General features: G+C 37.7%; 2 protein-coding genes across 2 annotated transcripts in view; one reads left to right on the plus strand and one right to left on the minus strand.

Annotated features, from left to right (window-relative positions):
- Positions 1-392: 392 nt before the first annotated feature.
- On the minus strand, positions 393-2400 carry l(3)87Df (cytochrome c oxidase assembly factor COX20 lethal (3) 87Df). The gene is made up of 2 exons (XM_028181951.2): positions 1052-2400; positions 393-896 (listed from the first exon to the last, which is right to left on the minus strand). The coding sequence occupies exons 1-2, from the start codon at positions 1100-1102 to the stop codon at positions 582-584; spliced, it is 366 nt and encodes a 121-aa protein (XP_028037752.1). The 5' UTR covers positions 1103-2400; the 3' UTR covers positions 393-581.
- Positions 2401-7778: 5378 nt separating this feature from the next.
- Positions 7779-13672, plus strand: part of numb (NUMB endocytic adaptor protein) — a 30782-nt gene continuing 24888 nt past the window's right edge. Inside the window, exon 1 of the mRNA XM_089731910.1 lies at positions 7779-8285. The gene's annotated coding sequence lies outside the window, so the exon portion shown is untranslated. The remainder of the gene's footprint in view (positions 8286-13672) is intronic.

Here is a 13672-nt window from a genome sequence, read left to right on the forward strand (position 1 = left end):
TCTCTGTGCTTGTTTTATACTACCCGCAAATACCCCTTTTTGTGAAAAAAGAGAATTAATATCCCCACTAATACACTACACAATTAAATTTGTGTATTTAAATACTGCCGCTGAAATCATACACGCTACAATCTAATCACTGTAGCTGTATCGACTTATTTTGTTACACATCTCCTTGATTAATATCTTAAGTATCGGCCGGGCCATAAGGCATATAGGAATTCTACCCAAGTGGGCCCATTTGGTAACTCATTGTGGAATGCCCCACTACACATGAGATGCAGTAGTCTAAAACCTCCTGTTTACCTTTTGCTCCAACAAGACCACATACATTATTTTGCACTCACAAGCCCCCATAGGAAAGGTGGACATCATAACAATCATAAACTAGATTTTAAAACCTCAATACTTTATTTATTTATATCTACTTTTTATCTACATTTACCTATGAAGAAATATATGGCAGTTTTATTCATTTAAAAGCCTTCATTTTATAAAGTACTTCAAAGTTAAATACTTGATTTTCAATAACTTAATACAAAAAATATTCACATTTAATACAAATGTCTGCTTATTATCAACTATACAGTCTTTAAGACACCTTTTTTCTCCATTTCCTTTTCTACTGCAGTGCCTTCATACAAAATTTTATCTTTTAAGGCATCTTGTAACAACTGTGCGTCAAACCTTTGTTGTGACCACCTGTATCTGCAGTAGGACCAGTATAAGAGTGTTGACAGGGAGAAGGTGCCAACACCTATGTGTTGTGCTAGCATTGGCTTCGATGTTTTCACAAATGCGGCTAATCCAAATCCAATTCCAGTACCAATACCATAAAGAAAGCTCTCTCTGAAGCAAGGTATTTTTGATATGTCTCTACCAAATATGACCAGACCCTGAAACACACCATTAGATGATATTATAATTTTTAAAATCACGCTTTTTAAATGTTTTTTTTTTTTAATTACATAAATAACCTAAATTTTATGGATTGTAACTCAAAGAAATAAAACAATTTCTTTATACAAAATACATTACTTAATGTAAATACCTTTTTTTCTTCTTCATCTTCTTCTAGGAGACTTTTTACAACGGTATCCATTATTTACTTAAGTAAGTATAATTTAGTTTAGAAAGGAGTAGGAGTAGGTATGTATTTTTTTGCTTTTATCTTATCAAGCAACTTTTCTTATGGATTTTACATTTACAATGATGAAAATGGTACGCACATATTTTAAGATAGGTCCGTATTGTATTGATTGCACAGAACACTACACAGAACACTATTACTTCTTGATTGATTGTATCAAATTGTAGGTACGGACCTGTCTATCAAATAATATGTGTCATCGAATATACACTTAAATATGTGTTCTATTCTTTCAAATATTAAGTTTAAAATCTAAGATTTATGCGTATGTCTAAACTTTTTAGTAGAGGCGAGTAGTCAAGTGGACTATTTCGATTACAAAAACATCTCGATAGCTCTCGACAATCTGCTCTCGTATTCGACTTGAGTAGAGTTGGATACGATCGTAAATTTTGATCGTTATTGTCACATTCTGGACTTGGAAATTATGATGGTTGGAATTTAGTATTGATTACTAAATTCCAACCCACTATACGGTAAGATAAACATGGGTATAGCTTTAAACGAAAAACGATATGAAACTTTTTTTTTTGGCAGGCGATGCTCTACTTCTATGAAAAGAAGGAGGAACAGAACAGGGTTATTTCTTCTTCCTTCTCGGCGTTGTGCCACTGAGCCGGTGGCTGGAGAAAGGCGCTAGTCCAGCTCCAGCAAAATAAGGAGGCAGTCTGATTCCAATGATGATCATAGGGTGATCTGAGGGGATTAAGGTTGCACCGCACGCTAGCTTTACACCCTGAAATGCTGCGTAAGAGTAACACGAGGGGTGGTGCGTTTCAACCCTGCAATCTGGTTCTGACCCAGCAGGTTATCCCGGAACACCAGTGGCATCGCCAGAACGGCCTAACGGGCTGCCATACCCTTGAGATCGGCTTCATTGGTGGTCGAGGAGCGCCTCAACGACCCGTCGATCGAGCGTCCTAGGAGTCGTCTCACGAGTTTGATTGTAATGTTGAATTACTCTGCCCCGGTTCTGGCGTCGGGTGGAGATTGAACATCAGATCACAGAGGTTAAGGGGAGTCATTTAGTGGGTTGAGCCGTAAACAATCACGGTTCCCAACATCTATAGACCGTCAAGTGCTACATACCCCGCGCGCGCTCTAACTTCGGTATAATACCTCGTGTGAATTTCGGCAACCTGCATGAAAAAAGTACTTATACAAAGTAATATAAGGTACTATTCGCGATATTAAGTATTTAATTGACTTAGTTTGTGTAATGCAACCCCTCACTAATTGAATTGAAGCAATTGTGATTCAACTCGGTAGGACAGCAGTTATACCATAATATATTAAGTGTATAATCTATGATACCATACGAGACTTGGACTTGTAAATCTATAATGCCACTATAGACCTGCAACCCGCTTGATTTAAATAGACATAGTTATTGATAGGCAACACCAAATTCAAGCTACTAAAGGTAATGACTTTGTATTCGTCGTCTCTATCCGATGATTTGCAAGCGAAGTAAATTGTCCCGTAAAAATAAGGTGACACTCTACAAAACTTGCATACGCCCCGTCATAACCTACACAAGTGTAGTGTTCGCTCACGCGGCCCGCACAAACTTGAAACCCCTTCAAACTATTCAATCCCGATTTTGCAGGATATCCGTCGGAGGCCCGTGGTTCGTCAGGAACCTGATGTCGATGAACCTGACATCGACCTGCACGACGACCTGGACTTAGAGTCCATCAGTAAGTTTCTACAGTCGGCATTAATGCGCCACTTCCTGTCATCATGGCCGCCGGAAACTACATAGCCGATCCTGGGGACCAAATGGTAAACAGTCGACGTCGCCAAAAACACGTCATTTCGGATCCTCCCGATCTACTAACGGTGCTTTTAGGTACCCCAAGCACCGGTCATCGTTCACGTCGAACCTGTCGCTTGCGACTAAGGGCTAGGCGAATAAATGAACCCACAGACACAGCCCACTGAATTTCTCGCCGGATCTTCTCAGTGGGTCGCGTTTCCGATCCGGTGGTAGATTCTGCGAAGCACTGCTCATGCTAGGGTTCGTGTTAGCAACATCGTCAGGTTTGAGCCCTGTGAGCTCACCTACTAATTAAGGTTATGCTGAAATGATCTCTCGAAACCATCAGCTTAGGTAGGTTTATAAAAAAAAACTGTATTGGTCGTCTGATATATCCTGTTCAGTGTTTGGGAATCATAGGGAACCACGGCTTTCCTTAAAATGTGGTGTGATGCTCAGCTCAAACTAAATCATAAACATAGTTTGGAGGTTGGATATATTTATGGGAACAATTTTATTCAAAAGATTTTTTAGATCTCGATATATTATGTATATACTTTTTTATGTATTTTTCAACCCAAAACGTTCTTATTAATTACATATTTTGAGTTTGTACAGTTAAGGTCGAAGGTGAACCTTTCGCATCTTTATATACCTAGTCAGGTCATAAATTCTGTCACATGTTTAATGTAAAATAATTGAAACAAGTTTATTCATTATGTAACCATTCATATACCAAAATGAACTTAACAAAACATAGATTCTTATGACACTAAAGTTTATTCAAAATGACCACCGTGATTTTGAATACAGGCCTTCAATCTGCGCGGCCAGTCGTCTATCGCAGCACGAACGAGGTCCATGTCAATATCGGCGGCTGCCTTAATCAAGGATGTCTTGAGTGACTCCAAATTGGGATGAGGCTTTGAGCACGCCTTTTCTTCCAAGTGTTGCCGTATCTTGTAATCTAACGGATTCAAATCTGGACTGGAGGAGGGCCAGTCTTCGTGCCGGATGAAGTCGATTTCACGCGCCGCCAGCAAGTCTTGTGTGCTCTTCGCTCTATGAGCTGGCGCCGAATCTTGTTGGAATACCCAGTGTACCGCAGGCGGGTACCAATTTTTCTAATGAAATACGTACTCAACAAATGTTCACGATTGACTTCCACGGTGAAGGAATAACATCGTGCAATAAAAATCAAACCCGCAAAATTATAATTTGCGTAATTACTGGTGGCAGGACCTTTTGTGAGTCCGCACGGGTAGGTACCACCGCCCCGCCTATTTCTGCCGTGAAGCAGTAATGCGTTTCGGTTTGAAGGGTGGGGCAGCCGTTGTGACTATACTGAGACCTTAGAACTATATCTCAAGGTGTGTGGCGCAATTACGTTGTAGATGTCTATGGGCTCCAGTAACCACTTAACACCAGGTGGGCTGTGAGCTCGTCCACAAAAAAATTACCTCTGTTAAGCCCCAATAAGAAACTCCCAACCATACCATGAGCAAGGATGGAAAATGACCTCGTTGGACACGAGGAATACGGTTGCTCGCTTCTTCACTGCTGTGTGCGTACACCTTATCATTTTGTTTGTTGTAGCTCTCTTCTACGGTAAAAATTTTTTCATCCGAAAAAAGAATTTCCCGATATTTTTTTCTCGCGTACCGCTTCAACAAAGCGCGGCATCTCTTCAGTCTCAGGTCCATTAGACGAGCATTCAAACGATGTCCTGTTTTTCTTCGATATGCCCGAAGCCCTAAGTCTTCATTTAACACCCTTTTCACCGTGGTTCTGCTTAACCCCATCTGAAGGGCCAACAGTTTCTGCTTACGTTTGGGATTTCTTTGAATTCACGCCTTCACAGCTTTTATCACTGCTGGAGTCCTAACAGACCGAGGGTGACCACTTCTTGACCTGTCATCTACACTAGAGTCTTCATTGTATCGTTTGATGGTACGATAAACGAATCTTTTGGTTATATTCAAATTTTTCAGTATGTTACAAATTTGAATTGGCGCGTAACCGCAACGATGCAACGCAATAACTGCAACATGGTCTTCTTTAAGCGACCACTCCATATTTAAAAAAGGGGTAAAATTCTAAAAGTATACATTTTTATTTTCATGAACAATTCGGAATTCGAATTCAATAAACTTTTTTGTGGCCAGCATTCTAAAAGAAAAGTTTTTACTGTGTGACAATACTTATGACCTGAATAGTTATTATATATAAATAGCTTTTATCCTCTTGTGATTAATGATTGTTTGATTTTTAAATCGGCATTTTTCACTTAATTTGTAGTATCACTAATAGTCTACCTGTGTCGACTTGTCGAGCTTTATTTTTAAGGACATCCAATATAAACATTTTTTATTGCTTAGATGGGAGGAGGAGTTCACAGCCCACCTGGTTTTATGTGGTTACTGGAGCCCATAGACATCTACAACGTAAATGCGCCACCTACTTAAAGATATAAGTTCTAAGGTTTCAGTATAGTTACAACGGCTACCCCACCCTTCGAACCGAAACGCATTACTGCTTCACGGCGGAAATAGGCAGGGTGGTGGTACCTACCCGTGTGGACTCCCAAGAGCTCCTACCACCAGTGATTACGCAAATTATAATTTTGCGGGTTTGATTTTTATTACACGATGTTATTCCTTCACCTTCCACCACCTTCACGAATGTACTCGTTACGCTTCGAACCGCCAGACCTGGAAGCGCATTGCCTGGAGGGCGGTTGTCGGGAGCATGGGCGACCGAACAGGTCCTACTGCACATACAGCGTCAACGCAACCACGACGACTCTGACAAGAGTGTCCGACTGAGAAGAAGATTCCTTCACCGTGGAAGTCAATCGTGAACATTTGTTGAGTACGTATTTCATTAGAAAAATTGGTACCCGTCTGCGGGATTCGAACACCGGTGCATCGCTACACACGAATGCACCGGACGTCTTATCTTTTAGGCCACGACGACTTCTTAAAAGTACTTACTTAAAAGTACGCATACTATATACTTTTAGCATCACACCAGTGATTTTCATGTTTCAAGAAAAACTTTAAAAACACAGTAGGAGTCTTGTCAGCAAACATTGACAAACGCACTAATGATCCGATATAATCCATAGACCTATATAGTAGGGACACGACATATCGTTCTATACGTACAATTGCTTAAATAAATAGCACCCATTTTGAAGGCACACACAAACATATATCTATCTCGTTCTTATTCAGCACTTTAACTCGCAAGAAAACAATATAACAGTATATCAGTGCGTACATAAAATGAAACATGAATATACGTAAATGTCTCCGTCTCCGTCTAATGAGGCCGAAAATCCGCCATGTTTAGCGCGCAAAATGTCATTGTCACGTTAGTTCGGCCGTCTGTTTTGGGTTGTACATTATTTATTGACTTTGATATCGATTTAATATGATTGCTTATATAAAATTTCTAATTTTATTATGCTTAAAACATACAAAAATAATAATTAAAACATATTTTATAGGATCTCAAGAAAGTCGATGCCCCAAAACTATTAACTATATATATTTAAATTCATTATGGAGCCCTCATCCGAAACATAGATTATACACTTAATATATTTGAATCCGAAATATCGGACACCATTTTTCGGTCGGAATCTATTCATCATGACACTAATCATAAATACCTCTTTAAAATATGTCATCAAAACATATTTAGACTGTTTTTCTAAATATATTCTGTTTAGATATTTCGGGAAAAAGCCTACCGACAAAATCTCTTCGGAACTATTTAAATAAAATAGTTTTATTCCGCAGTGAGTAAAACACTATTGTAAATTCGTTAAATATTTATTAATTAAGTGATTTTAGAGAGGAAGTCACAAGGAATGACGTTTGTAATTTCATTAACGAATAAATGTTCTGTAGGTGTTTTTTTTTTATCAGACGGTCCCTTGATAAGTTTGTAATTTGCGTGCGGTGCGGTAGTGCGGTGCACCTTCCTTGAGGTGCGCTGCGGTAGTGTGTTACGGACTTTAGAGTCAGCAAAACAATTAAAATAGATTGTAATAGTCTAAGAAAAACACGTACTCAAAATACGATAACATTCAGCATGCTAGAAATGGGCTGATGGCACTGTACTATGCCATATCTTTATGTTTTGCGGCAAACGATAACTTTATAAAATCAGTGTAGCAAATTTTAAAAATCGTCATATCGTTTACTTGGAAAATTTGAAGCACGAACTCGTCTTAGATTTCACATAATACCTAAATCACATCATCTTTGCACATAACAATATACTTACTTCCTATTAAAGTATAAATTCTACAAATACATTCATACTCAACAATATTTAAAATAAAATAAGCCAAGAACGTTTATCGATAAAACCTACTAACATTAAAAACTTCTGGGCAGCACTAAAACCGCCATGTTTTGTGGCCAGATGACGTCACAGTGGCACGAATTTTTTGTTGACGTTTCATTTCCATAGGTTTCCTACTTCAGTGATATAATCCCGTAGAAATCGTTCATCGAGGTCTACTACCGCAAAGCAGTTGCTCTTGAGTTGCTAGGTCTCCTCCGGAGGCGCTCGGGCAGCTATTTGCAAATCCCACCTCCTAGCTACGCCTTCGCTCGCCGAATAATATTTTCAAATTAGTAGAATAAACAACGATTATGACAAAATTGGTATATTTGAAATCTATATATTAAACAAACAAACTCTTCAGCTTTATAATTTAATTTTATAGCTGCAGCTCTTCTGAAATTAATAATAGCCTTGTCTATGCTTTAGTTTCAACCACTGAAGTAGGAAACCTAGGTCTATGGTTTCAACTCGCTCAGATTGTCAGAGAGAAAAACAAGACAAGAGGAACTGCTTCTAATAAGTTCAGATCTTTAGCATACGTTCACATTCACCTTTCAGAGATTCAGTTTGTTTCTTTCACTCATCTAAGAAATCAATAATACTGTCCTGTTGTCTAACTGTTGCGGCAAAAATTGTAAAATTAAACCAGTGCAGAGTGCAGACTTAGACTTGAGTCTTGAATTAATATTCTTGCCATGAGTGGGTGGTCGCTTTACAGTTTTCAAGATTTAGATGTCTGTTTCAGTGAACATTGTAAATACGAGTTATATACATAGTTTTAAATACTGTCAGTATGGTCATGAATATCAAAGTATCGAAAGTGCAAACGGGATAAAATATCAGTATTGTGGTCATAAAATGTTCGGATTAAAAAATAACTGAAAAAAAACTGTATTTACTTTTCCTTAATAGAGCCAAAATTAAAAATACTAATTAAAAATTACAAAACAGTAGATCTGTACGGGATCTTATATAATATTTAAGTGACTAAAACTACATTACATTATATGTTAGGTAAGTAACAAAACTTATCACTGCACATACATATCACTGTAAATATTTATCTATTGAGATATCTTCGCACTTAATGTTATTAAAATGGGGTTATAAAAATTTGAAACTATAAAAAATAAATAAAATGATAGATCGGATATATGAAAAGGAAGACAGGCGGTAGTGCTGATTTATGTTTTTTCTGCTGTCATGGTATAGGTATACTTAATAAATAAAAATATTAGCTCTTAACAGCGGTTTCATTTGTGTTAAAAAAAAGCCTCCGAAATAATATTTTTCTTCTGGATTAATGGTATTCAATATGCAACAACACACACCTGATAATCTCTATAGAGATCGGTTGATTATGTAGATATGAAAATGTATCAAACAAACTTTTCAGATTTATAATATCAGTGTCATTAATTCATTAAAGTGATGTCACCATAATGACTTTCAGTAACAAACTCGAATTACACACATGTTAATATTTCCATGAACACCAATAAGAAAGTATGATAGTCAAATAATTATTCAAATTATTGAAGTCATAAAATAATGTTAAACCTTTGCATTCAAGATTGTGACTGTCACACCACAAAAGTGGTAATTGTCACCTTTTGAGTGCAAAGGGTTAATTTTTATGCTAAAAAAATGGTAACTAACTTTTCTCTCTCTCTCTCTCTCTCTGTCTCTAACTTTTAATTTATTTTAAACTATTATCAATCCATTCTTAGTAACCTTTTTTAATTCAATTTTACTATTGCTACTTTTTCGTGTCAACATTATGATTTTGCTTTTAATCAGTAGATTTTATCAATAGAGAAATCTAACAAGTACCAAAAATTTTAAATCAAACTACAAATATAAATTTACTGAGAGTTAAAAATATATAATTCCCCTTTTGTATATTTATCAAAACATAATACTTCTGTATATTTTTCTTGAGATTTGAAATTCAAATAAATTATGTCATTGCCAACAAAATTTTATCTACATGTGCAAATAACAGGTAGATTTAATGGATTATTTCACCCTACAAAATGCAGCATTGAATCTTTTCATCTGCATAGATCAGCAAATAAGTTCATGGGCCAAGCAGTAAATATAATTCAGAATGTGTTGGGATTACATTGTTTACTTTGAGAAATTAATCAAACACAAAACATGTTTTCAACAATATATTTAACATAAATAGAACATGTGACACATATGTTTTGATTAAATGAACCTAGTCGAATAGCTATTCAAGAGAAATCTGATACATCTGTGTCTGAACTCTATCATTTGAATTTTATTATTGGGTAAAATATTTTAGTGCAAAAGTGTAGGTGAAAATACCATGTTTTTTTAGTTCTTATGGTGAATGTAATTAAACAAAAAGTGTAATTTTGCAAAATAATTTGAGCCAGCTCACGAGGCTGCAGGTACATAAGTCCTGTTCATATAAGGCATGTTTTTTTTATTTTTTTTATTTCCCTTGTAGGCAAACGAGCATACGGCCCACCTGATGGTAAGTGGTTACCATCACCCATGGACTTCAGCAATGCCAGGGGCAGAGCCAAGCTGCTGCCTACTGCTAAGTACATCTTGGTATAGTTCAGTGGCAAATGAACATTGTAATTGTTATTCAGTAGTGTATAGTGTATTTATTCTCTGTCTAGTCTAAAACTAAAACGCTTTTAACTTCCTTATTTAAGAACAGATTTAAACATTTTTTATTAATTGACTACATTTATTAAAACCTATTTTTCTTAAATATCAGTCACAATGAAGGTTGCTGTGTTAATAAAAATATTAGATAAGATAAGGGATTACTTATGTTTGAATAAAAACTGTCTGAAAAGTAACTATAAAGTTACTTTATTTATCATTCATATTATATTTGGGTTATATAATATTGCACATACAAGCTCGCTAACACCTCAACACTCATAAATGTTTGCATTCTGAATGTTAAAATAGTCCATTCGCTCCAGACTGCTGTAGTGCTTGTCTTCAAAAATTTTTTTTTGGGTAGGAATTGCCTCGACTTTTGTCCGTCATATGGTACATAGAATAAGATTGGGGGTCATGTTTCGCTCCATACATAGGTAAAGTAAATAAAATTGATCTCCTTTGTTATGTTTTCATTGATCTCTAAATGATTTCCATATTATAGACAGCCTTTTAGTAACAAAAAAAAAGACGATAGTTATTTGTTTCCTCCGTCTACCCACGCTAGCGTGAAGGCTGCACGACTAAAACTGAAGCTGATTCACGCTTGGCATTACGTTCACGACGCCTTTAAAGTTCCACATACTTTTAAAATTTCGAATTAAGCAAAGGTGATATCTTTCTACATTTCAAGTTTGCTTGCGATAGTAATGCGTTCCGATTTGAAGGATGGGGTTGTTGTTATGCTATCATGTCTCAAGATAGTTCCATACACTGAAAAGCATGAAATTCATGGGCTCCTGCAATCGTTTAAAAACAGGTTCTCTTGTCACTAATCTATACAATAAATACCTAGTCAGGTCATAAGTATTGTCACACAGTAAAAACTTTTCTTTTAAAATGCTGGCCACAAAAAAGTTTATTGAATTCGAATGTCGAATTGTTCATGAAAATAAAAATGTATACTTTTAGAATTTTACTCATTTTTAAATATGGAGTGGACGCTTAAAGAAGACCGTGTTGCAGCTATTGCGTTGCATCGTTGCGGTTACGCGCCAATTCAAATTTTTAACATACTGAAGAATTTGAATATAACCAAAAGATTCGTTTATCGTACCATCAAACGATACAATGAAGACTCTAGTGTAGATGACAGGTCAAGAAGTGGTCGCCCTCGGTCTGTTAGGACTCCAGCAGTGATAAAAGCTGTAAAGGCGCGAATTCAAAGAAATCCCAAACGTAAGCAGAAACTGTTGGCCCTTCAGATGGGGTTAAGCAGAACCACGGTGAAAAGGGTGTTAAATGAAGACTTAGGGCTTCGGGCATATCGAAGAAAAACAGGACATCGTTTGAATGCTCGTCTAATGGACCTGAGACTGAAGAGATGCCGCTCTTTGTTGAAGCGGTACGCGGGAAAAAAATATCGGGAAATTCTTTTTTCGGATGAAAAAATTTTTACCGTAGAAGAGAGCTACAACAAACAAAATGATAAGGTGTACGCACACAGTAGTGTATTGTATGTAGCGAGCAACCGTATTCCGCGTGTCCAACGAGGTCATTTTCCATCCTCGCTCATGGTATGGTTGGGAGTTTCTTATTGGGGCTTAACAGAGGTACATTTTTGTGAGAAAGGTGTAAAAACGAATGCAGTTGTGTATCAAAATACAGTCCTGACGAACCTTGTGGAACCTGTTTCTCATACCATGTTCAATAACAGGCACTGGGTATTCCAACAAGATTCGGCGCCAGCTCATAGAGCGAAGAGCACACAAGACTGGCTGGCGGCGCGTGAAATCGTCTTCATCCGGCACGAAGACTGGCCCTCCAGTCCAGATTTGAATCCGTTAGAGTTAGATATAAGATATGGCAACACTTGGAGGAAAAGGCGTGCTCAAAGCCTCATCCCAATTTGGAGTCACTCAAGACATCCTTGATTAAGGCAGCCGCCGATATTGACATGGACCTCGTTCGTGCTGCGATAGACGACTGGCCGCGCAGATTGAAGGCCTGTATTCAAAATCACGGAGGTCATTTTGAATAAACTTTAGTGTCATAAGAATCTATGTTTTGTTAAGTTCATTTTCGTATATGAATGGTTACATAATGAATAAACTTGTTTCAATTATTTTACATTAAACACGTGACAGAATGTATGACCTGACTAGGTAAATATTGACATTAAAGTAGCAATGAAGCTGGTAGATTGCTCTGCAGCAGCAGCTATTTGCCATATATGTATATCTATCAATCAAATCGTAGGTTCATGAAATAATTCACTGACTTAACCTTCCACGGTGAAGGAATAACATCGTGTAATAAAAATCAAACCCGCAAAATTATAATTTGCGTAATTACTGGTGGTAGGACCTCTTGTGAGTCCGCACGGGTAGGTACCACCGCCCCGCCTATTTCTGCCGTGAAGCAGTAATGCGTTTCGGTTTGAAGGGTGGGGCAGCCGTTGTGACTACTGAGATCTTAGAACTTATATCTCAAGGTGTGTGGCGCATTTACGTTGTAGATGTCTATGGGCTCCAGTAACCACTTAGCACCAGGTGGGCTGTGAGCTCGTCCACACATCTAAGAAATAAAAAATAAAAAAAACTTAACAAAAAAAGGTCGTGTGCAGCGTGATACAACAATTGTAACTAATTGTAAAAGACAAAATCATACTATTATTTGCGGCGAAAAGCAACTCAGCAGCAACTCACGTCCCTTCGTACTTTTTCAATAAATTACAGTTATAGTACCTTGAAACGATTAGAATTTCGGCCACTTATCGCGTCCTAGTACCTACACATGCAACATAAACATCGAGTTATTATAATATTATGTGGACTACACAAAGGCTTTCGACTGTGTGCATTAGAGATCTCTGTGGAAGTTATTGGCCGAGATAGGTGTCCCAAAACATCTAATTCCAAGCTTCAAGGTCTTTTTTTATTGCATAGATGGATGGACGAGCTCACAGCTCACCTGGTGTTAAGTGGTTACCAGAGCCTATAGACACCTACAACATAAATGCCGCCACCCACCCTGAGATATGAGTTCTAAGGTCTCCGTATAGTTACAACGGCTGCCCCATCCTTCAAACTGAAACACATTACTGCTTCACGACAGAAACGGGCAGGGTGGTGGTACCTACCCGTGCGGACTCACAAGAGGTCCTACTACGAGTAATTACGCAAATTATAATTTTGTGGGTTTGATTTTTATACACGATGTTATTCCTTCACCGTGGAAGTCAATCGTGAATATTTGTTAAGTACGTATTACATTTAAAAAATTGGTACCCTTTTGGGATCCGAACACCGGTGCATCGCTCAACACGAATACACCGGACTCTGGGAGTAGAGCAGAGAGTCAGAATAGATTCAGAAAGGGGGTACGCCAGGGCTGTATTCTCTCGCTCATTCTCTTCAATGCCTACGGTGAATATATCATGCCACAAACTGGACGACTGGATCGGAGGTGTATGCATCAGTGGAGTCAAATACACCAAACTTTGGCACGCCGATGACACAACTCTAGTAGCCGCTAGTGAGTCCAAAATGGCTATAATCTTGGAGAAAATAGAAAGAGTAAGCAACCGCTTAGACCTCACCATAAACAAGTCCGGGACCAAGATAATGGTGATAGATCGAGGGAACTAATGGCGTTAACTGGCACGCACAACCTACAAAAAGTGGATGACTTTATCTATCTGGGCGTTAATATCTGTGGCAGCGGGTCTTGTGAGGCTGAGGGTGACGACA

This window comes from Bombyx mandarina, chromosome 12 (assembly GCF_030267445.1).
Source record: "Bombyx mandarina strain Sakado chromosome 12, ASM3026744v2".
In the NCBI taxonomy this organism is placed as follows: Eukaryota; Metazoa; Arthropoda; class Insecta; order Lepidoptera; family Bombycidae; genus Bombyx; species Bombyx mandarina.